Raw genomic sequence first — 24403 nt, forward strand, 5'->3', positions numbered from 1 at the left:
AACTCTGTGCTGAAGCCAGATGTAAAAATAAGTGTAAAGTGGTTTTTAAATATAAATGGATAATTAGATATGTTTAGATATTTCTGATATTTTACTGTCAGAAACGTGTAATAATTATTAAATGTAAACCTGTTCATTTATAACCATGAGCCAGCGAGTAATGATGCCTTTCAGGTCACATAATTATAGAGGGTGATTTCAGCCTTCATGTATTTAATGGCAGTGACAACCAGGACATGTCCACAAGGACAGCCGCCTGCTTCATCTCAAAAGGATGCTGAAAATCTAGCCCTTGACAGCAGTGCAGTGATTCTTTATTGTCAGGATGTCCCAATAACCCAAAAGTGCAACAGGAACTAGAAAAAAAAGGGGATCATATTTCTCCTCTCTTCATTGGCTTCCTGTAAAAACCTAGACTACAGCTTAAAATACTTCTCCTCACCCATCTCTCCTCATGACAGAGTTCCAGTTTGACTTATGAAGCCCATAATACAGTATTATCTCGAAAAGATCAATTCATTCTCAAAACACGGGCTTACTAGCGATGATACATTGAGAATTCCTTCTCTCATGTATTGATATCGCACTATTTTGTCTTCTCTCTCACTGTAGTTTTTTCGTTTTTGCTTTTCCTCTCTGGTGTCCTCTCTTATTTACTAGCAGTTTTTTTTTTTTACTATTATTAATGAATGCAGTCATCATGCAGCTTTTATTACTGATTAAATCATTTTGCTAAATATTGTTATTGCCGTCTTAACAACCAGTCTTAAGGTCTATGTTTTGTGTTTTTCACAATTTTATTTGGCCTATGCCGATAATGGCTTCTGCATCGGCTGATTTTGTATTCTTAGAAGGTAGATAAATGCTGTGAAGTAGACAAAGGCCAGTTATTGTCAAGTTAGTAAGTGGCCCCCGAGGCTTTGCTTAAAGGCCCTTGCATACTTCCACGCACAGCGTGTCCCAGTGACACAGATAGTGTCATCAATGTGCAGGCTGCGCGTGCAGCCCAGATTTTGGAATTGCACGCAAAGAGTGTGTTGGGTGCAGAATTGAATTTCCTGATCTTCTTAGGTAGGAAAGCGTCCTTTTCCCTGTGTCAAGACTTGTACCGCCACGCGACGGCGAAGCGAGATTCTACAGGACCCTGACATATGAGTATACCAGGGTCTGTGATATGCAACACACAATGCAATGAGCACTTTTCCGCACACTGCATGAGTGTGCAAGTATACCAGGACCTTAAGGGTATCAGAATCTCATACTGAGTCATGTCTACTGCTACATGCCTTACTTGAACAAATTCCATTTTTAGCCGATTTGTTGAAAACCTGTAGTTCTAGAATACACCTTTAGGGGCTGCTAGAACACATCAACAGACACCCTCACCTGGGCAACCCAGCCGGAGGTGATCAGTCCCCAAACTTGTGCCCAAGCCCCTTGAAGCTCCCTCCACATCCACATCTACCACGAGGCCTCTTCTGCTGCCTCCAGGATGTTTTTTTGCGGCTCTTCTCTTTTGCAGTCCTCTCATCCCAAGGACTGTGAGTGGCTGCAGCCAGCAAAGCCCCGGCAGCCAACTTCATATGGCTCACAAAGGGCTCTCCAGCCATTCTTTTGGCTCCTAGTAAATAACTTCTCAATATATTGTATAACGTATTGTCTGTTACACACACATTGTTGTGTGTTGTGTGTTGTGTGTGTCTATCAGCTCCACACGACTCTTTGTGTTCCTCAATATAGCAGCAGTGATGACACAGAATTGTGCATTACAGTAGTGATGGAGGGAAGGCAGAAGAATAACAGCTCCACGACTAAAGTGAGACGACAGCAAACTTTAGAAATTATCACTCTATGAAACATGAGTCAGGCGTCGTCCTTTCAGGAGAGACGGTGACGCAAGCAGTGTCCTGGCAATGGAAGTCACACAATGGAGCTTTAATATTAAGATGAACTGTTTGATTTACTATTCAGTGAACTGTAGTGCAGACATAAAATGTAAATTGTAAAGACAGACCATAGTTCATTTTTGAGTAAAATAGTTTTTTTTTTAACCTGTTAAATGTATTTACAATGTTTTTACCACTCTGTTGACAAAATGTATTCAAGTTAATTTTTCACATCTAAACTAATAACTCAAGGTCAGTTAAAAATCTTCTTGTCTGAATTGTCGATCAGATTCCAACGACCTTTTCCTCATTATGTGAGAAATTTCACAAGTTGAAAATCATTCATCATTGTATATAAATGTGTCCCAGTTCATGTATCATTGAAAATGACTGACTGTTTACTGTAATTTCTAATGCCATACTGTATATTACTGTGATTTAGCAGCATCTACCTGTGTAAATACTGCATTTAACTGCGCAAAAGAAATCACACACTACAATTATTTCAGCACTACTTTTCTGTCGTTGTTACACCTATTGTAAGTTCACAATAAAACACACAAATGTGGTTTTATTTTGTGAAAGGTCAGTCAGTTAAATTCTGCGAAATCTTGGTGTATACACAGTCAAGAGTGTGATAATCAAAATAGCCAGTGTTTCTGTGCTAAAGAAAGATTTACCTTTTTTTCACATTGTGCTGTCCCTACATTACTTCCTACACAGATACTTTAAGGTTTCCCTGCAACCCCCAGTCCAGCCGCTACTCCGTGCGTCTTAATTAATTTCCCTGCATTCTAGACACCGCAGAAAAGAGGCCACATCTGTTTTTTGACAAAAAGGCTTGAGTCATGCATCTCTTCCTTTTCTGCCACTTCATCTCCACCAACAGTGGAAGAGTTATTCATCCACATCATTTCAAATCCTACCCAGCACCAATATTGGATGACTCATCCAGTATTGTGAGTGTATGCTAATAAACCTTCATTGCTGCTGGATTCACAAAGCCATTTCCTGTAGCGCTTCATACTGAAGCAGGTGCTCTTTTGATTGATTTACTCTTTATGCTTCAGTCAATGTCCTTCACATTAGAAGTGATCACATTTGACAGAATGTTGTATCACTAATAAGCACAACAATCGCTGTACAATCTCCATTTACATCAGTGGATTTGTCTTCATCTGGCATAAACCTTTGTCCTTTGCTGATATAAAAACCCTGAAGCTCTTGTATTTGACATTTCATTTTTTATTTAAAACTCTCAGATGACTGGATTTCAAATGGGGAAAGAATCTGGAGCAGGGAACTATCAGATAATGGGCTCAAACTGCTTTCAGACTTGTGCCTTGAAGGCAGCAGGGCCCTTAATTCGGGATTGGACTTAACTTGGTAGAATGTTTCCGCATGTAGGGAAGAATACAAATATATGTGTGAGGTATTGACGAATGCTCCATCCTCTGTGAGAGACGGCACAGGGAGGGAGCAAAAAAAATTCAACTGACAGAACCAGTGATGTCTTTCTCAGACCTCACATTTGTGCGTTTGACGTGAAACAAACATCACAATCTTGAATTTCTACCGATGCAAACACCAGTCCAACAGAGTCCTTTACCTCTTTTAACACAATCTACGTAACTGAGGTTCATGTCACATGATGCTGGAGGTGTAAAGCGTTTCAGTAAAGTGAGTTTAGCCAGTATGGAACCAACACCAATCCTAAATAATATATTGAGTCATCCCTGATTATAACATGATGCCTGCAGTTCAGTTGAAGACGTTGTGCTGGGGGATGCAAATGAATCATTGAGCTTTGAGTAGTTATGTGGAGCCAACACTGCTTATCCATCTACGCCTCCAGATAATATTCATTTTCAGACTCGCAGTCTTCAGACCCAGCAGACTTGAGTCACTACATCATCACTATAAAAGGATTAAAAGAATAAAGTTTCACACGAGTATGCAGTAGTACTCCAATAGCTGAAATAGTTATTCAAAAAAAGGTAAACGAACTGCTGCTTTGCATTTAAGAAATAAATCTCTGGATGTGTCCATGTGCTCTGCTGTGTAGCTCAAACATGAAAATCAAAACAAACTATTAGTGACTACGTCTCTCACAAAGAATGAGGAGCAATTATATCACTATTTTGACAGTTATGTGTCAAACAAATGCTGCACGCGTCTTCTCGCCTCCTCACTGTCCACTATCTGTCTCGTTTCCCCCCTTGCGACTCTCATGTCAGCTCATTATTCTTTTTTGGAATGGAAATACAGCAGTAACAAAACAGAAACATGTCATTCACATGGATTAGACCCGCGATAGCGCCAAACGATTAGCTATTCCGATCAGTCGTGTCCATGTAAATAAAAAAGCTAACTTTATGCAGAAGCCTGAACTGGAGATGGTTCTTACGGTGCAATGATAGATTCTCCACTATTCCTAAATCCATTACTCAGGATGTGGTTGAAATGCACTCAGTGTTTCTGCAGCCACAGCTTCTGCTAAACACAGTGATACAAGAAATTATTAACTTCTACTTTTTAAAAACACTTCCTCAACTTCCAAATACTGAAATTTAATCAAATGCCACTGACCTACGGTGTTTAATGAACACAGACATAGCTCCATGATATTAACAGAGGATATGATATCAAATATGAATGTGGGAAAGCATCACATATTTCATCACGGCGAAGGGCTACATTTTTTCCATGTTTCATTCTTTTATAGATTTCACCAGATTGTCTTGTTCTCAGATAAACCAACCAGGTCACATGACATCCAGCATTAATCAAAGTGTTGCTTTCTGAGGCATGTATTTCATTACAGCCTCCCTGCAACGACAATCTTATCTCCAGCTCACACTCGGCAGAGAGAGGGGCTGCCGCGCGCCGCTGTTCATTAATCGTTATTATAACCTGAGATTGCGACTGTGTAGGGGCTTCAATAACAAAATAAATATCCATTTTCCTGTGCCTCCCATCTGCAGTACGGTGGCTCAAGTGAGGCATACACACAGAGTGCTAATTACAATTTCCTGCCATTAATCCTGTTTATTTACAGAGCATGTAGTAGGAAACAGGTCGCCTAATCCTCTGTCTCAGTGATTGATGGATATAAAGCCTTAGAGGAGTTGATTGTAAAGATTAAGCCAATGCAATGGCGTATTAATGACAGGCAACAATGTCACACGCCCTCATATCATAGCAGCGAGCACAGCCATGAAAATCAGATTCCACCACTCCTCTGGTGAGAATCTGATCCTCTTAACTCCTCATAAACCATTATGGTGTGAGGGAATGAGGAACAGTCGTCAGGTGCACTATACAGTGTGATACAATTACGTATGCTTTAGCGGGAATGCCAACCAGCAATACATTTCAGCTGCGAATGCACAGCACCCCTGTGGGGAACATAGGGCTGGGCGCTATGACCAAAAATATATATCACAGTATTTTTCAAAATTCGAACGGTTTCATTTTTTTTTCATGCATAATCAGGTGTTCACAGCATTTTCTACTGGTAAAGAACAGAGTTACTGCAGTAGATTAACTTAGGATGGTCTATGTTACTGTCATGAATACTGTAGAATAACTCCACACTAGTACAGGTTCACATTTCCCCAGAAAATGATGCTGTTTACAAAGAAGAGCTTGTGATTCTAATGAAGTGAGGAATCAGAATGCAAAGACAATTTACAGAACTTTGACTGTGCAAATCAACATCTTTTATAAAAAATCCCTGCGTTACCTGCTGATGTGAAGGGTGCTGACTTAACTTCATGCATTCTCGATATTCCAAGACATTGACATGCTTACTAGGGCTGTCAAAATTGCTCAAAAATTATATTCCCTCTAAAAAAACACAGATATTCGAATATATTCACATAGTATTTGCATCACGCATCTGGGGTGCGTTGCATCCGCTGCATCTGGAGGCTTTCAAGCAGCCAGACTGTCAGGCTATGACAGCGTGACGTCAATAACAGGACGAACTAATACAACGAGACAAAACTACCTGTAGATGTCGTTTTTAAGTTTAAACATATTTCACAACATATTACCTACACAAAAATAAGTAAATGAACCAATGACCAAGAGCGCACGGAAAAAAAAACGGTATTCGGTATGAACCGGTATACCGCCCAGCCCTAACAGCACCCCTGTGGGGAACACAGTGCCAATGAATCACAGCCCTGCTGCTGCTGCTGCAGCTGAGAGCTGGCAGCACCGTCTCTGCTTCAGTATGCACAGGCAAGTGTGTGCAAGGTCATTGAGGGAGACTCACCACAACATCAACGGGAACCATCCATCTCACTTATCACTTTGTATGTGGCACGGTGAATAATCATATTATGATAGATAGGGAGCTGCATCCACTCCAGCAAACAGATAGTATAGATACCACAAGTGCATCTATCTGAATAAAGGTGCAGCACAGCAGGAGGAATAATTCTACATGCAGTCGCTGATAAATTCACACACACTCATAAAGAAATCCAAGCAACGTGAGCAAGCGTCTTGAAGATGCCTGTCGTCGCCTCTATCTCTACATGCCCTAAACCGAGCATCTGCTTGAAGAAAAATCACAGGCTCTACTTTTTATCCACTCCTGTAAATAAAACCTTGTACAAGAGCATATCTATGAAGGGAGCAGGTTATCAAAGGGTGATGGAAGCAGGGACTTGTGTGGGAAGAGAAAAGACAGGTTGTACAACAGCAGCGGGAGATCCCACTCAAAGAATATGCTTGCACAGCTGCGACGTGTTCAATGGCAGAGCTGGTGAGGTGAGGCGTTTACGGTATGAGGAAGTGCCGAGATGCAAACAGGTGACGTGGGGGCTTGAAAGGCAACTTTCTGTTTTAAAATAAATGGGGAAACGGGAGAGAACTCGCACAGGGATTCCTGCATCTGGGCAGTGACCCTTGTTGCTGCAGGCTCAAGTGTGCCAGGATCAGGAGGCAACAATGAGGATTCATGAAATCATGCCATTGTCACAGTTACTATTCCAACCGAACGCACACCATGACGTTTTGTCAATTCATGTCACATTAGCATAAGCTGCAGTGCATAACTTTTGATTTTCTTTTGTTGCGGTGTTATTATTAATCTGCCTCTGTTTGGTCTTTGTGAGCAGACCGTGAGACCATGTAACATCAGATGACAGACGGACAGAGCATTTCTTTGAGAAGCAAGATTAACTTCTGAGGCTTCTCAGGGACGCTTTGTTTTGTGTTTTCATTCGTACTCTGATCTGTTTGCTGTTGCTTGCGTCTGTCTTAACGTAAAACAAAGCACTTCTTGCATGCAGATCTAGACACAGCTACACAGAGACACAGTCATTCAGCATTGTGAAGAATATAAAAGCTATGCTAAGAAAAGACATAGTCATCTTTTTATAACGTGCTAAATGTCAGTCTACCCGTTTATTGCACACATTAATTGTGTTGGTATTGTATTTATATTTAGGCTTCAGTCATTTTTACTCCTTATATGTGCATAAATCAGGGTTCGTACACTTTTTTAGCAATAGTTTTCCATGACTTTTCAATGACTTCTGCATAACCTTTCAGACCGAAAATCGGCGCCATCCCACAGTCTTACATAAATGTCTGTTTGTTTTGACTGCAAATCTTTGTTAAGACTTTCGTCAAATGAAAAAAAACATATGCAGTTTGTTGCGCCACGTCTTTCATTATCAGCATTTTGCTCGTCCGTGGTCTGCGTCTTTCAGTAGCCAAAGTTTAAAGCCACTCTGTCATAACTTTCTTTCATACTTATTGATTTGAATTGTTATTTGAGTAATGCTTTAAGTAATGGTTAAAAGAGAGGAAGTGGTTGAATTCTGTAAGAGCTTTTTTGTTGTTTTGGTTCACGCCTGCAGTATACACTTGCAGCCACTGTGTGGCATCGTTTGCATGTGAATTGTTGTCCCCTATAGGCGACCTCCGAGTAAGAACGCCCCGGAAGTGTGTGTTGCCTTGTGTTTTTAGCTTCTCCGTTAGCTTTTGTTAGCTGGTGAAACCCACGCGCCAGGACTGAATGATGGTCTCTCTACGCCTCATTTGCATAGACGCAGTTAAATCACATCACACGCGTTCAAACTACACTTTCCTGGCATTTTGTCGTTGAATAGAGCTCAAAATCCATGTGAGGACTGGAGCGTCGCTAAGCACGGCGATCATTTTCTTTATGTTTTACGCATCCAAAATATTATCCATGCAATATTTCCAAAACTTTACAGGACATTTTGGTTTTTCGTGAACTTTTCAAGGACCTAGAAAATGCATTTTCAATTTCCAAAACTTTTCCAGGTTTTTCATGACCGTACGAACCCTGATAAATAGATTACTAACGTAGTCGATTTACCCTGTATGTGTGTAAATTATGTAAAAATGGACAACAATATGGACAGCAAGTTCATATAGAATATAACCAATATTAAATAATAAATGCCTGGATACTGAGTTAGGGAACCATGTCTCCGTGTAGTCTAGCTGATTAAAATGCATTATGACATGTACAGTATGTGTGTTTCACTTCCAGTTATGACCATAGAGAGATGTGCTGTGGCAAATTGTGTTAACCAGGTGTTCATATCTGTTTACACCCCACATATCAGGTGTTATTGTTTATAGCTCTACACTGTAGTATAGATGTTTACAACTCGAGTCCATAGTTGGCCACAAATGCCGAATTGCTTTCTGTGACACACTTTATAACCAATGATTCGTTCTTATCTCCTCCCCCATCCCCTCTCTATTCCATCCATCCCTCTTTGTTCTCCTTCCCTGTGCTATCTGGCAGTTTCCCAGGGAACAGAAGCTACACCTCATCTTCAAACAACGACAGCACGACGAGCTCAAATTAGCTGCCAATTACTTACATGTCACTGTCTTGTTTATTGGTGAACTTGAAGACACAGAAGTAATTTCACTTCAAACAATAACCCTGCGAGAAAATAGTGTTCATTTGAGTGACCTCTTTTAATTACACTCTCTCATCTTTTGTCATGAGTGTGTAAGGGCCGGGCAAGCAGTGTCATTTAATTAGGATTTTGTTTTATTTGGTGCTAACAAAAGCCCATTACTAACTACTTTAAAAGGAAAAAAGAAAATAAACAAATCCTAAATAATAATGAGGGTCCTATTAGTGAAAAGTGCTATTTCAGGTACAACAGAAAATCAAAATGCTTCGGGCAGACTAAACTGCAAGTGTCACTGATGGTAATATTACATGACATGCCTTTGTACTAAAAACATGTAAAGCAAAGCACAAAGGCAAAGGTGAGAGAAGAAAGAGAAAGAGAGAGAGAGAGACAGCGGAGACCTCCTCATGTTAAACATGACGACCTCTTACCAGCCAGTGTTGAACTCGACGTGGGCATCAAAGAATCCGACCGCAGGAGCCGTGGCCGCATTCCAGCCGTGTATTCTGGCTCGGATCAGTCCCTCCCGCTTGCTGTTCCTCACAATCTTCACCAGGCCTGGGTAGCGTTTGTTCACGTACTGGTCCAAGTTGAATTTCAACTCCACTGAAAGAGGGAAAGAGATTAGAGAAAATCCTTCGTCGATAACATCCAAATGTCTGCTGGAGATCATTAACCAGGCAAATGTAGTAAATGATGAAGTGTTCCTGAGATAATCCAGGCCTAATGTCGGATGGCTTTGGTTTTTGCAAGGACTGTAATGAATTTTATTTTTTTAAGGAGTGCACACTTGGTGATTTTTATGATGATGATGTTATTATTCTACCTCAGCGTGATCTTCATGAACAGAAATGAGTAACCTTTTTGTATGCTGCTTCATGGTTCTGCTTTCAAGCAGCAGGTACACAGAGGCGGCTCAGGGTCAGGGACGAGCATTTATCCCTGAGACTTCAGTAAGGTTTTCTGAGCAGTAGAATTCACTTCTGAAACCAAACGGGAATTTGAAGTTTTTGAATTTAGACCACTTCATTTGACCACCTAACGTCCTAATGTTTTGTGTGTATTTGTGTTTTAAAGGTGCATTATGTAATAAATCTATAGCAACTGGCCATAAAATCCTCCTAATATGTCACAGAGACTCAGGAATAATGTTCATATAACAAACTGAACTCACCAACAACAACAGTACAGACAAAATATTTGCATTGAAAAAAAATATTTTGCAGACTGCAAATCATGTTTATGTTTTGAAATCATGCACTTCCTGTGCACATAAGAAACACAAGATCTAAACACAGCCGAACAAAGATATACAGAGAGTCGTGTGAAGATGATGAACTGAAAAGCTGTTTGAATGTAAAGGTGTTTTGTTCAATTTAAATACAACTCATAGTTTTAAGTTTTGAGCCAGTGTTGAGTCATTATGAAAATATAACCAATCACTTATAAGACATGAAAGAGGCAATTTGAGGGTTTTTTTAAACTTGGGGTGTATGGAACACAATCAGTATGCACAGTGTTACATTTGAAATCTAACTGACATCAAACTTCCCCAGGCAAACACAGCATGTAAAGCTACTAGTTTGAGGAAAAAAAGTATATACATTGTTATTATCACACTTGTCAAGTGACAAGAACTGGAGACAAAGTTTATTTCATTTTCAACAAGACGCTGTTTGAACGTCTCCTGCAGATAGTTCAACTTTCTGAAGGAAAAATAATAAATATGCTCGTGGCACACTGAACACCAGCATCTGATATTGGCACACAACATAAATCAAGCGACTGCAAGAATATACTGTCTTTGTCAGGTTTTTCATGCTTCAGGTCTTGATATTGAGTGGTGACTGCAGCTGAGGAAAGTGGATGAGTTTGGAAGCGGTGACCCTCTATGTACACCGACGTTAGCCTTTGACATCAAATAAAAGAAGCCACTGAGTCATGGGAACTTGGTTGTTTGTCTTTTTCTCTCTGTGGATGTGTTCTTTTCTATTTCTGTTCTAAACTATTACAAAATGCCATATCCAGCTGTCAGTCGATCGCAGGGCCAAGCTCTTAACTCTCCACACAGAGAGCTGGGGTTAAGTGAAATATTTCCTTTTTTTGCTTCTTTTGGTTTAAGTGTCTCAGAATTGTGGGTACAAATGAGCAAGCCGTTAACCTTTAGTACTTGTGTCATGTAAAATGATTTAAGAAATCAGAGCTATCAGAATGTTATTGAATTTCAATGTGGAAAGACTGTTAAAGACTGCATTCTGCCGCTATGAGGGATAAAGACCTGTGCAGCCTCACTCTATTTGCACTTTTCGAACCAGAGCAAAAGGGATTCCATCATCAGCGTTCCCTGCAGCGACAATATGATGAAAGCTATTAAGAGTGTAATAATTACAAGGCTTTCCTAGGAGGTAGAAAAGTTATGGGCCTCGCTAATTCGAAACAAGTAAACTGTTGAACTAAATCCATGGAAGGAGAATGAAGGAGGAGGGGTAACATTTTGGAGGGACTGGCAGTGCAACGTAAGATAAACAACTACCATGAATAAGTAATAGACTACACAAGGAGCACCATGAAATCCTCTGGTGACATGCGAGATTACGGGAGCTGCTGTGGTGGAGTGAGATGGAAGAAGAGTGATTGAACCTGCTTTTAATTAAACTCCAGCAAAGCCTGGGAATTCATTTACAGGCTGCAAAGCTTGAATGACGCTCTAGCACATAATGCATCCTTTATGCTTATTAAATGTCAGGAATGGTGATGATGAATCTTTGATTATTGTTTTGACTATAAAAATGGAATCGTTTTATGTGACATTTTATGATTATAATAAAAAGATAGAAAACTTGTTTTTTTTTTTCAATCAATGATTTGCAGATGTGATTTTTTTTGAAAAGGTTTCTTGAATGCATCTCATAGCCACTCTTCTACACTCAACATGCTGTTAACCTGATATTACTTTCACTAGCTCTCATGTGCTTGCATTGATAGTTGACAAAATTAGTTTAAAGTGTTGCATCGGTGTGAGTGTAGCAAAGCTTATTTGCACACTAATGAATATTCAACAGATAATCTTGTTCAGTAGAGTACTTTTATTAAATAGCCCATCCTTATTAAGTCTATATTGTTATTAAAAGACTTCTCGAAGGTCCCATATTATACAAAAAAAGATGATACACTCGTGTTTTTGCGCTTCTTGGGTCACGTCACAAGACGCTAAATTCCTGTAATTGTTGTCTCGCAGAACTCCGCTTTGTCCAAAGCATGTCACAGACATGTTCATTAGGACACCAGGGAACTAGTTTAACTTGGAGAAATAGGGTATAATATGGGACCTTTAACAGTTCACCTGTAAAGTTGTCAGGAGGATCAGCTGTGTTTTGTTGTTAAAAAGAAGAAAATCGACTTTTCTCAGTCAGACGACACAGGAGCAGGTCTGAATTGATTGTTTTGATCAATCAGAAGCAGACTAGAGCGGGAATCTATCTAGTAAAGTGGCTTGACGCAAGTAAAAAGGAGAAAGACTCACCTACAGTAAACTGTTATGCCATGTACTGAATAGCAAGCCATTAGCTGTAAGTGGAAAAAAAGTTTGCCAGTAGAAAATAATCATCACGGATGTAATCTGTGCAGTGGCAGGTCAGCAATATAGAGGTTGCCCACTTCTCACACGTTTATTGGAAATGGCACGATGGGAAATTAGCTTCTCAACCTTTAACCCTTAAATCTTAACACAGTTAAATGCACTTCATTTAAAATTCTGCCCTGGCAACACACACTGACTGATCAATTACTAACACAATTAAAGAGATAAACTCTCAAACCTAAATTAGACCCCACTTTTCTCTGCTCTCTGCCTTCTCATGGAACATTTAGGTTGTTTTTAATGTATTAATTCAAAATGCAACATGGTTGTCTGTCTGTCTGTCTGACCTGAGATAAAATGAAGCACTTCCTGTGTGCAGCACCAGGCAGCACAAGATCTATACACCACTATACTTTATATTTAAAAGTTATGCACTACATCTTTAAGTCAAAAAACAATAAAACTAAACTGGACCAAACAGAGGATGAATGTGTGTTTCTTTCAAATTCCCTGCGCTGTCCTGCTGAGTATATTTAAAACTCAAATTAAAGCGGATATATAGTGCACATATCAAGGTTTATATTTTAAATTAAGGTCACTACTTCACTTCACTTCACAGTCGATGAAAAGAAAATCCAGAAAAAGCATAATGTGTCCCATTTAATCTGATTTGATATATGCAATGTTTAAAGTGATAAGCTCTCCCAAAAAGTAATATTACAAGTTCCACTGAGCTGGTCCTTAGTTTATATCCTGTTTTCATTACATGAATCATTAAGTGATCAATTTACTGGTGGCTTTTGCTGGAATTCAATCCTTTAGGGCTCATTAAGTTTTTCGTTGCCACCAACACGGCAAACAACAGTGAGCTGGAGTCGTTGCACGGCCTAAAGCTCATCAATGGGAATGTGATTTTTGTTCAGACTGCTGGAACCAGTGGCTGTGAATAAACCTCTCCGTCACCGGATAACGTCTGCGGCTGCATCATCGAAGGAAATGCGTTGCGGCAGCACCGGCAAACATGCTTTCTGTGGGTTATTCATCATGCCAGGAGTGAGCGTGGCCGCACCAGTGAGACGGGACAGACAGTGCCATCCGGAAAAGGTCACAGAGCCCGGCGTGCATGTTAATTGTCTGATGTCAGAGTGGCGCGACTCCTGAGGAAGAGCTCACACGTCGGCACAAATTATCTTTCTGTAAACGCAGAGAAAGACGCGCTGACAGACGTGTCAGTTTGCAGATCGTGACCTGAAGCTGACCTTTCATTAAAAGATCGCCGATGTGAGTGGACACAGAAAACACCAGCGGCCAGCCGTCATGTACCGCAATGTCAGTGAAGCGCACACGGCGCACTGATGCTAACTGTCAGGCCGTGATGCCTTACATGAAAGGTTACGACAGAAGCTACAGCAGCAGTGACAGGAATTCACATTTATATTTAGCTTCGAAAAAAACATCCTCTACATCACTTTCAGTGCGTCACCTGTTTTGGGTTGGGCTGAGACAACTTCATTTACCTTGTGATGATGATGATGATGAGCTTCACTTCCCCCCCGACGTGTTTTTGTGGCAAATTGGATTTGTGACTCTCCTGGGTTTAATTAACAGGCTGGCTTCACTTTGTGATTTAAATGTCAGGATTTCAGATATTCATGATGTCTGTTGATTGAGATGCTGTCTTATCACTCACTCGCTCAAGAGGTGCATACAAATTAAACACGTTGTCAGATTTTCTTTCGGTCAGGCTTGTTATTAATAAATGTATTATTATTATTATTATTTAAAGCTCACATAGAGTGGTCCTGTTTCACATATATGTTAGTTATGGAGGTCTACTTACATACATTAACTTGTTTTTATGGTCAAAAACCTCCTAGTTGCTGCAAACGAGCCGATAGAAATCCTCTTTTCTGACGCTGTTCCCCAGCCGCGATATTTCAGAAATAAATCTCACCCCCAGAAGACAGAGTCTTGTGATTGGCCAGTACCCGGAAGTGACATATTCAGCACACCCGCTCTCAGAAGCACAGCTCCCCCCTCTGGAACGGTGGATGTACTGCTACTCAAAACATTGTTTTAACAGTGTTTAAAAATAGCTTCTTCACGACTCCCCGCCGCAGTCCCTTTTATGACTTTGACCCGGAGACAGAAGACACTGTCGCTCGTGAAACACCTCCTCAACGGACTTCTTCTGCGGTTCAATGTACGCAACCGGATGTGCCCGGACTAGTGCCCGATGCAGGACGATCTGCTGTTCCGGAGAACCAGTGTTTATGTAACCGGACCGGGTTTTTTCAGAGATCTCGCTGAGCCCAAGATTACAATAAAACACAGCATTCTCAGCAGTGGCTGAACTGTTTGTTTAGAACCTTCAGGGCTTCTTAAACAAGGTAATGACGCAGATACACACTAAAAAACAGCGTTAATTGGAACTTCCGGTCTAGGTCCACTTTAAATAATAGCTTGACTTTGCCTTTTGTTTACTTTTTGGCAACTCAGAGAAAGTAAATCATCATTAGCTTACAGTGTACTAATCATTTTGTGGTGTGCTTTCAGACCAGCACTCAAATTTAAGTTCAACATTTATTTTTTCTTTCACTCGTGTTTTAGTTTCTGCAAAATTTCAGACTAACACTCTGCTCATAGGATGCTCTGATTTTAACAACTCTGGTCGCTGACCTCGTCTGTGGGAACAACCCTGATGAGAAGTACAAGTGTGAAAGAAAATATATTAAACTGTGAGCCAATTTACCATAACATTGAATTGGAAACTGCTAAAATAGAATAAAAGAATTGAGGAAAACTGAACTGTAAAACATTAACAATGTTATTCATCTGGTAGCACTCATATTAAATCATTTAGGTGTTACTAAATGTGCTGAGCCAGAGGGTTACTTTGTGTTTATTTATTGTATTCACTCATTTGTTTATTGTTGCACCTACCACATGAGAGTTTTGTGTTTTATTGTTTTCACAACAATATTTTATAGGCCAAAACAATGCCATTTTGGCAGGAAGCAAGCAGCCCTGTTCCCATCCAAAGACGTACAGTAAATAACCAGCAGCATACAGTTCAAACAGGAAATATTATGTCAGTCAATTGGTCTCTTCACCGGATGTTTTCATAAAAAGTGAAGATGTGGATAGCTGTTATGTGCCAAGATCCTGGGGGAAAGTCTGGGACAGAGGCCAGTGTTTCACAAGATCACCAAAGATACCGAGGACAAGCAGAGGTGCTGAATCACGACGCTGAAGTCGGCATCAAGATTTGCAGCTTCCCAGGCAGTTAAAGGGAAACTTAAGGATAACTTACAACTAAAGTGGATGTTACTTATGTCAAAGCAATGTCAAGGCACACATTTACGAAATAGTTATTCTATTTGACAAAATCAGGAACACGATCGTTTTAATTTAAAGTTAAAATGACTGTCAAGTGTAAGCGTTCTCTGGAGTAGAATAAGGTAAAGTTTATCAGAAAGTTGAAGATGTAATGCTGCATGGTGTTTCCCAACTTGTACAAAGCATGCAGAGGTATTGCCGTGATCAGAAGTATGCAGTCTGTCTGGTTTTGTGATATTGCTCGATCTCTGTGGATTTAAAGTGAACTCTTAAGGCTTGAAATTAGCCTTACAGCCAATTCCCAGAAACTGTTCTTGCCAACACGCGACATCCAGAGCTCTATTACAGCCTATATAGTGACAATAAGGTTGTACTTGAGAAATCTATTTCAGGACAACACTAATAAAAATGTGCGACATAATGACATGATGAGGAGGAGTCGCCTGTTCACGGGTTTGTAACAGGTCCCTGTTTCGTAGTATGCAGTTAGAGTCTCAGCGGGGAATGTGTGCCAGTGGTGACTCCTTCCCGGCTTTTTTCAGTATGTTATTTATGCACCCTGTTCCTCTGCCAGCCTGAGGGAGGCAGGCCTATTATTCTGTGCCAAGTAAAGGAGGTTCCAAGTGTCGTCTGGAATCTAGTTCACTGTCCCTCCTCCTGCAAACAGGGAAGCTTTTGGGATGCGGAGAGCATCATCAGCTGCCGTGGGTGTCTTAGTGTGGAGGCATATTAAGCCCTGTGCCCACATCACCATGGAGACAGTAGTACACACAGCAATTCACATGCAACAAAAAATAAACCTCCCTTCTCTATTTCCTTAATCTAATTTGAAGCCAGATCTTCAAGAGTCCAGCCTGCGAGGTTCATAATCCTTTTACAAGCCTAACACACACGCACAAGATAACTTAGTAAGATGGACTACTTTGGCAGGAGTCCAAAAACATCACACTAAATCATCTTTGCATGAATCTTCAGTTCACCTTCTGCCAGGGAAGACAATGATGAAATATGATAAATAGGGCGACTGTCTCAGCTGTATAAGCAAACCTACAGGATTAGACAACGAGAACCTGCAGGCGCTTACAGGTTTTTTTATGATTTAGAGAGGATGAGTCAGAGAAACTGATGAATGTGGTAGAACAAGGAAGCACTTATTATTAACACTGTGGGTCTCCGAGTGAGTCTTATTATTAAATGCTGAAACGTTATCGCGTCTCACCGCTGTCACTGTTGTCGTCCACCAGGATGATCTCTTTGAGCAGGTGTGCCGGTGTGTGGTTGACCACGCTGTGGACGGATCGCAGGATCACCGAGAGGGCTTCGTTCACGAAGATGAAGACCACAGAGATCTGCGGGAGGTCCTCGATGTAGGTCAGCAGCTTACACCTGTCAACATACACGACATTGTCAGATTATTACACCGTGGTAACAGAATCTGCACTATACAATAGCCTGTATATAAAAAGGACATAGCTTTCCGGTTTGCACAATGAAGCCGAGGAAGTAGGATGAAAATAGCAATTAGCCACCAGGTGGCGACCTCTATGGTTGCAAAAATAACTCTGTTTGAATGGAAGTCCCACGTTCTTCTAAAGAGTTAATCTTGGCGCCTGGTTGTAGGTCTGACAAGGTGCCAGAACGTTTCAAATCTCAAGGGTTGCAAGACAATGTACATCTTTACATACAGTTAATGTGCAGCAGTCAGGAGACGGATCTCAGCTTTGCATAAGGACTGAAAACAATACAAACTGGCTCGCCTCCCTCTCCCTTTCCTGGCTGTACCTTCTTATGTATCCTGCAGAAAGGAGATATGTTATTGATCCTCTTATATAACTCTCTGCAAGGAGCAAATAATTCTCCCCCGACACACACACACACACACCCTCCAAGATGTAGAGCCAAACCCCCTCTACGAAAATACTAGTTATATCGATTTCAGTTAGGAATGAAAGTGATAAAAGGTATGAGGAAAAGCAAACCAAAGGAGTGTAAGAGCACACACAGTATGGCAAACAGACACAGGCAGATTGGTCCCACACTTTGGTTCCCTGAAGAAAGCCTGAAGTTGTTTAATGAAACCCTTTTAACCATGGAACCCCTAAATGGAGCCAGAAATCCCCATCTGTATTTTTATAGCATATCCTTGAGGACGTCCGTCACCATTCACGATGACAGCAACAACAGCTCCGTCTCCGAGAACTGCCTGCAATAACTGCGATGCAGACATGATCAATGTGAGCCATTATGGCTTTTGAAGGTCTGAATATTCATCCTAGAAAGGTTTAGCATAGTTTTCTCCTGATAAGTTTCCTATTGATGGCCCTGGTTCTATTTAATTGTGGCGCTGCAGCTGTCAGACCTGGATGTTCTCCAGGAATGTGATGAAACCATAGAGAGCTAAAAGCACATTCCTCTAACGCGTAATAGATCATATGAACCTCTAGTAGCACTTTTTATTTTATTATGAGCACTGACTTATTTGATATTTAAAGAAATAATTAATTAACTTTTAAAAAACCCTATTTTTGTGAGAAAATTGTGAGAATGCATTTTTGGGTATACATTAGAATGTCTTGAGTGTATTGTGTACATTTTGTATGACATCTCTCATTTGTCTACAGTCCTGCATTCCTTGGGATCAGAAACGTAGATATGATCTTGTCATGGCAGTGAGAAAATGAGATGCTATCTACCTGGTGTAGTCTTGCAGAAACCTGGATTCTCTGTGGTCTCTGAAGACTTTATCCAGGTCTGTTCTTTGCCTGCTGTGTGCACAGCTGCGTCATCAGCTACATCCAAATAACAGTTCAACGTAGTTCAAGCTCAGTATTGCAAAGTATAAGCCATAGTAAGTAACATGCATGTGCTCTTATAGCCTCCATATTTGTTATGGCTGACGAGTGTTCCCACAAAACTGTCCTCATTTCTTCTATCCTGACATTTTAAATGAAATACCAGTGCTTGAGTCCAACAAATATAGTGCAAATATGAATGAAATTATAATTAGAACTTAATCATAACACTTTTAAATGTGGTTAAATCATCCGAAATAATACTAATCCAAATCATAATCAATCATAAACTGAAACTACTATAAAGCGCCTTTCACAACACTCGAGGACACATAAAATAAAACAAGGGATAAAACATCAATTTAAAACGTTCAATAAAAACAACATTCAGACAATCAAATACAAAAAGAAAACATACAGTAAACAACAGTTAACATACAGTGCACCGATAAAACAACATAGAGGTAGGTATGATTACGGTTAAGAGTGGAGTAAATTGTTTACAGGTGGGTTCGTCATTATGATGATTGTAATACTGTCATGAATTTCGTAAATCCACATTTTAAATGTTCTTACTATAGGTGCCATATGAACACTTAATATATTTTATAGTAGTTTCAGTTTTTAATCACAATTAATTACCATTTGTAAATATGACAGAAAAATTAAAATTCTCTCTTTACATTGTTGTAGGGATGAAAAGATAAATAAAGTATGTGAAAATATAAATGTAAAAAACTGAATATAAAATAAAATACTGTAAATAACTTTTAAACTATATAAACTTAGTAAAAAAAACATTACATTGCAAAGAACCCACATTATAAGACAATATAAGTGTATAGGAAAATAAAATACTGTATACACCGCAGGCAACTCCTCATCAGCACCTCTGAAGCACCGCTACTACTAGTTAGCGATAGCGTTAGCGTCAGCTAGCGTAACGTACGCTAATGTTAGCTGCTGTATCGTAAGTCCCGTTAGTTAGACAAAGTAGCAGGTCAATAACAGCAGTCATTTACTGCTAATGTTATGAGTTTATCACTGCGCCAACAGCGCCACTTACAACCGTCTTTCTTTTTTTCTTCACCCTCTTCTCACTGACTGTTTGCTAACTCCTCTTCACATGCAGAACGATAACTTACACACACAGGTGAACGTGATGTGGGATCATGGGATTGACGTCGTTGTTTAAGGGGGCGGGGCATGGGGCGGGGATGCGGCTGGTCACTGCACATTTTGCGGGTTACAGCTTTTGTTTGCGTATACCGCCACCTACTGTACAGGAGCGTGTACAGGGACTGGATGGGATAGACTCACATTCTCACTTTTGTAAGGAGGAAATAGATAATTAAAAATAATAAAAATAATAATAATAATAATAATAATAATAATAATAATAATAATAATAATAATAATAAAAATAAATAAATAAATAAATTAAAAAAATAAGTAAAAAATAATAAATAAATAAGTACGATAATAATAATAATAATACATAAATAAATAAATACATAATTTATTTATTTATTAATGTATTCAAACTATTGTAAAAAAAAAAAAAAAAAAAAAAAAAAGTGAGCAAATAATAGCCAGTGACTTGTAATTTTATGCTGCAAAGCAAGGCACCGATCCGGCGCCATCACAGCCAGAGTCTGCTGATACTGATAAGTTGTAAAAATGCCCTATTGGAGCCGATAAGTCAACCATAACGACAAATCCTTTGGCCTGTATGTGAAAGCGGTCTGTGCATAAAATTACAGAAGGCAGCGGGTGGAGAAATCCAATCCATACATGCCTTTGTCGACATAGAGGCCATGATAATATCCGAATGACGTGCAGCGATGTGAATATTACCCATGCTCCTTGCCTCCATCTCTCACTCTCATACACAGACTCCATGGTAACCTGCTCTCTATGTGTGTGTGTGATTTGAATCCTGTTTCAGGTTGTGCAAATTAAAACATATAAATGTGTAACTGAACACTCGTTAGGTGCGATACCACAGTGTCGCTTTTTCCCCCCCGAATCTTGCGACTCTGCAGCTGATAATTTCAAGTCTGTTAAAGTTGTCACTTCCAGTAGAAAAATACCGTATTTTTCCCACAGACACGCTGTGGCTTTGAAGTCGGAAAATAACTGTTGACTGAGCAGAGGAACTTGGCCAATTCCTATGGCAACTGTGACACACTGCTGCAATTATGGATGTGAATGCAGCGGTTGACAAACACACTTTCCCTGTGCCTTTGTTTCCCCGCGTTTTTCACATATCTTATTCATCAACGCTGAGTCAAATGCGCGGGGGGATAATGAGGTGCTTAGGATAACCGTTGTGGTTGAATTATTTACCACGGATTTTGACTGTGATGAAACACTTGTAATAGCAGTCTGTATGAGCGCACCGAATCCACATAAATCATCTGTAGGGTAAACAAATCTATAAGTTGCGCGCTGCTTCAGTGAATCATCAGTGAATCATGTTATCAAGTCGGAAAAATAAAGGTATGGCACAACGTCGACGACACTCAGAGGCGATTCTAGAGTCTGTAGGGGCCCTAGGCAAAAAATCCCAGGGGCCCTTCCTTCCAACCAGTGTTCATCACCATTATGTTACAATATGAAAATGTATGACTTCAAATTATTTATTTTTTTCAAAATAACATGAAAAAACCTTGTAATTAAAAAGTATGTGTAAACAAATACATTACACTGTAAATAACCCACATTATAAAACAATATAAATATATAGAACAATAAAATACTGTAAATAACTGGAAAAAAAACATATATAAACTGAATAAAAAAGATATGCATTACACTGTAAATAATCCTCTTCATTTTCAAACTTGCAGGACGATAACTTCACACAGGTCAAAGTGAGGTGGGGCCCCTTTAGGGGGGGTTTCCCACTGAGATGTTATTGCAAATCGCCCATTGTTTTTAATGGGGACGGGGAGGCGGCTGCTCACTGCACATTTCAGTAAAAAAAACAGCCCTCAGGCTCCGAGTGTCGGGGGGCCCCCTATCGGCTCGGGGCCCCAAGCAGTTGCCCGCCTTGCCTGTTCACAAGCTGCGCCCCTGACGACGCTGAAATGTCCAGTTTCATCACTCCATTCGTGTAATGCTTTAATGAAGATGAAATTCAGTCTTGACGGATGTTATTTAAAAAACACAAACCGCGTCATTAATTAACCTGAATCGCACATTAGAGCAACTGCAGGAATATAATCTCCAACTCCACAGGGAGAGATTACCAAATACATCTGATGAGGATATTTTTCAAAAGGACACTGCAGATTTATCACTCTACAGTCATAAATATTGATAAGGGTCCGTATAAAAGTCAGTATTCAGGTGTGGGAACACTAACTTGAACATGTTCAAACACAGCACGTTAGGCACTCCCCCACTCTTTGCTGTGAGCCATCTGAACTCTGCTGGTACTCTGATACTCCAGTGAACTGGGAAAGCCAGCTTCACTGATCAGCATCTATGAGGTCAGGCCGCAGGAGAATGGCCCGTTTGGCAGATGGAGCCCAGTGTGGCGCTAACGTTACATCCGCCTCTCTTCACGCATTTGGAACCCACTTCATACACCACAGCTACTGGTGTGTGTGTGTGTGTGTGAGGTTATTTTTACGGAGTGAGGACATTTTGGCCGGTCCTCACTTTGTTTTCATAGAAATCACTTCCTTAGGTTGCTATAACACACTATTCTAAATTTGACAAAAAAAACAAACAAAAAAAAAAAAATTATAAAAAAAAATTTGGATGACAGTATGACGTTTTTGTCAAATTTTTGACCAAAAATTTTGGGTAAATTTTTTTTTAAAATTTCGGACGACATATTATAATATGACGTTTTTGTCAAATATTTGCATTTACTTTAAGTAAAACAGAAGAGGAGCTCTGACTCTTTAGTTTGGCCTGAGTTTTTCTGCTATTCCATTAGTGTTTACAGTGTATGAATGCATACAAGTTCCATCTGTGGTTGACAGCTGAGAATCTATGTTCAAACGTATTGATTAATTAATATAACCTTCAGTTTTTTCCATGATAACATCGGATTTGTTGCGACTAATCACTTAAATCTGCAATCTAATTCTGCAATGAATCTATTGATTAATTGCACAGTAATAACACAAATGAACAGTGAGTGGACAGATAACGCGCTTTTTTGTTTAAAGCTTGTTTAAACAGTTTTTCTAAGCCCGTTGACATCATTAAAAATGTACAGAAACTCTAGAGGGAATTTGACATTTTTCTCCAAAGCCAATTTAAGAATACCATTAATTAAATACAGGCCTGAAGTTGTGGTCTTCAAACAGACTTTGACGATATGAACCAGGTACCAACTTGTAGTACTCGTCTATTACTTTATTACTTATTTAATTCTTATCAAAGACTCTTGCAGCGTTTGAAGTGATGTTGAAACAAAGGTCACACAAACGCACTCTTAAGCAAAACGATCTGGCTCATTTAGCAGCTAAATGCTGCAAAGGTGGAAACAGCCGCCTGCTGCAGTCGTACTCTCCATTATCTCCATGTATTCGTGTGAAAGAAAAACAGAAGAGGCAAAGCGCGGGAGACCAAAACAATGCGCTGGATTAGCATTTCTTGCTGTTTGACAACGACATTGATTTAAAAATAACAGCTGTTATTAACGAGCTACTCCCTAACTATGTTAATTTATTCATATATTCATTCATTCTTTTCACAAATATATGTTTTTTCCTAGAGTCGAGCGTCACATAAAGACACAGCTGAAGGTGCACACCAGGTGCAGGCACAGGTTACATTCTGAGGAGCGACCAGGTTTGTTTGACGTAATTCCTCAGCACGATAGTTATTTAAAGGTGCATTATGTAATAAATCTAAAGCAACTGGCCATAAAATCCTACTAATATGTCACAGAGACTCAGGAATAATGTTCATATAACAAACTGAACTCACCAACAACAACAGTACAGACAAAATATTTGCATTAAAAAAAATATTTTGCAGACTGCAAATCATGTTTATGTTTTGAAATCTTGTGGCGCCACCTACCGCCGTCTACCAATCATTGCAGTCAGAAGAGTCTCAGATGCCGAGCAACCACGGGTTGCCAGTTACGTCAGAAAACGAAACCTAAAAGACCTCGGTGTTTTTAGTTTGAATGTAGTAACCGTTTTTGGCCACATTCTTACATATGGCACCTTTAATGGCAACTATTCCTGCCTGAAGTTACTCTCTCTCTCTCTCTCTCTCCGTGCAGCATTGCTATTCTGGACTGGGAGTGCGTAATTCCATGCACTGCAATCAGTCACTTCCATTACCGCGGCCCCGCATGCAATTTGACAGTAGAGGTAACGAAAGGAAAAACCAAACCAATGAGAGAGAGAGAGAGAGAGAGAGAGAGAGAGAGAGGGAGAGCTGCATACATCTTGTACACTATATTCTTAAGAGTAAATGCACAAGTGTGTTGATTGATAACCCGTCCTGTATCATTGCAGTCCTTCCCGGTGCGTTTATGCTCTCTCCCTCAGCAACTCCTTTGTTCCCTCTCACAGCTTTCTCTATTGCCTCTCTCAATCAGCCAGGTCTATAAATACAATGACAAATCTGGCAGTGAGTTTGAGGGAAGATTTTATTTATTTATTTATTTTTTGCACTCTTTTTGCTGATGCGATGTGGCCACGGTGCAAAAACAAGGTAATGTAGATTTCACCGCCGCTCAGTTACACGACTCCTGGAGAGGCTAATGAACACTAACCCAAGTAATATCTTGAAAACGTCAGAGGGGGGCGCCGCGGCGGCCTCGTGACTTCTAGTTGAGACGTGTGGTGGTAGGAGGAGGGCTGTATCTCAGTGTCAGGATCGTAAAGTGAAATTGTAGTTCCA

At 40.0% G+C, this 24403-nt stretch overlaps 1 protein-coding gene across 1 annotated transcript in view; it reads right to left on the reverse strand.

Moving 5' to 3' along the window:
* galnt9 (polypeptide N-acetylgalactosaminyltransferase 9) overlaps window positions 1-24403 on the reverse strand; it is a gene marked incomplete at both ends in the record, with an annotated part of 85017 nt that overhangs the window by 41142 nt on the left and 19472 nt on the right. Inside the window, 2 exons of the mRNA XM_083903006.1 lie at window positions 9241-9415; window positions 16948-17114. Coding sequence (XP_083759132.1) covers window positions 9241-9415; window positions 16948-17114 — 342 coding nt within the window. The remainder of the gene's footprint in view (window positions 1-9240; window positions 9416-16947; window positions 17115-24403) is intronic.

The sequence above is a fragment of the Microchirus variegatus genome (genome assembly GCF_963457635.1).
Source record: "Microchirus variegatus genome assembly, chromosome: 16".
In the NCBI taxonomy this organism is placed as follows: domain Eukaryota; kingdom Metazoa; phylum Chordata; class Actinopteri; order Pleuronectiformes; family Soleidae; genus Microchirus; species Microchirus variegatus.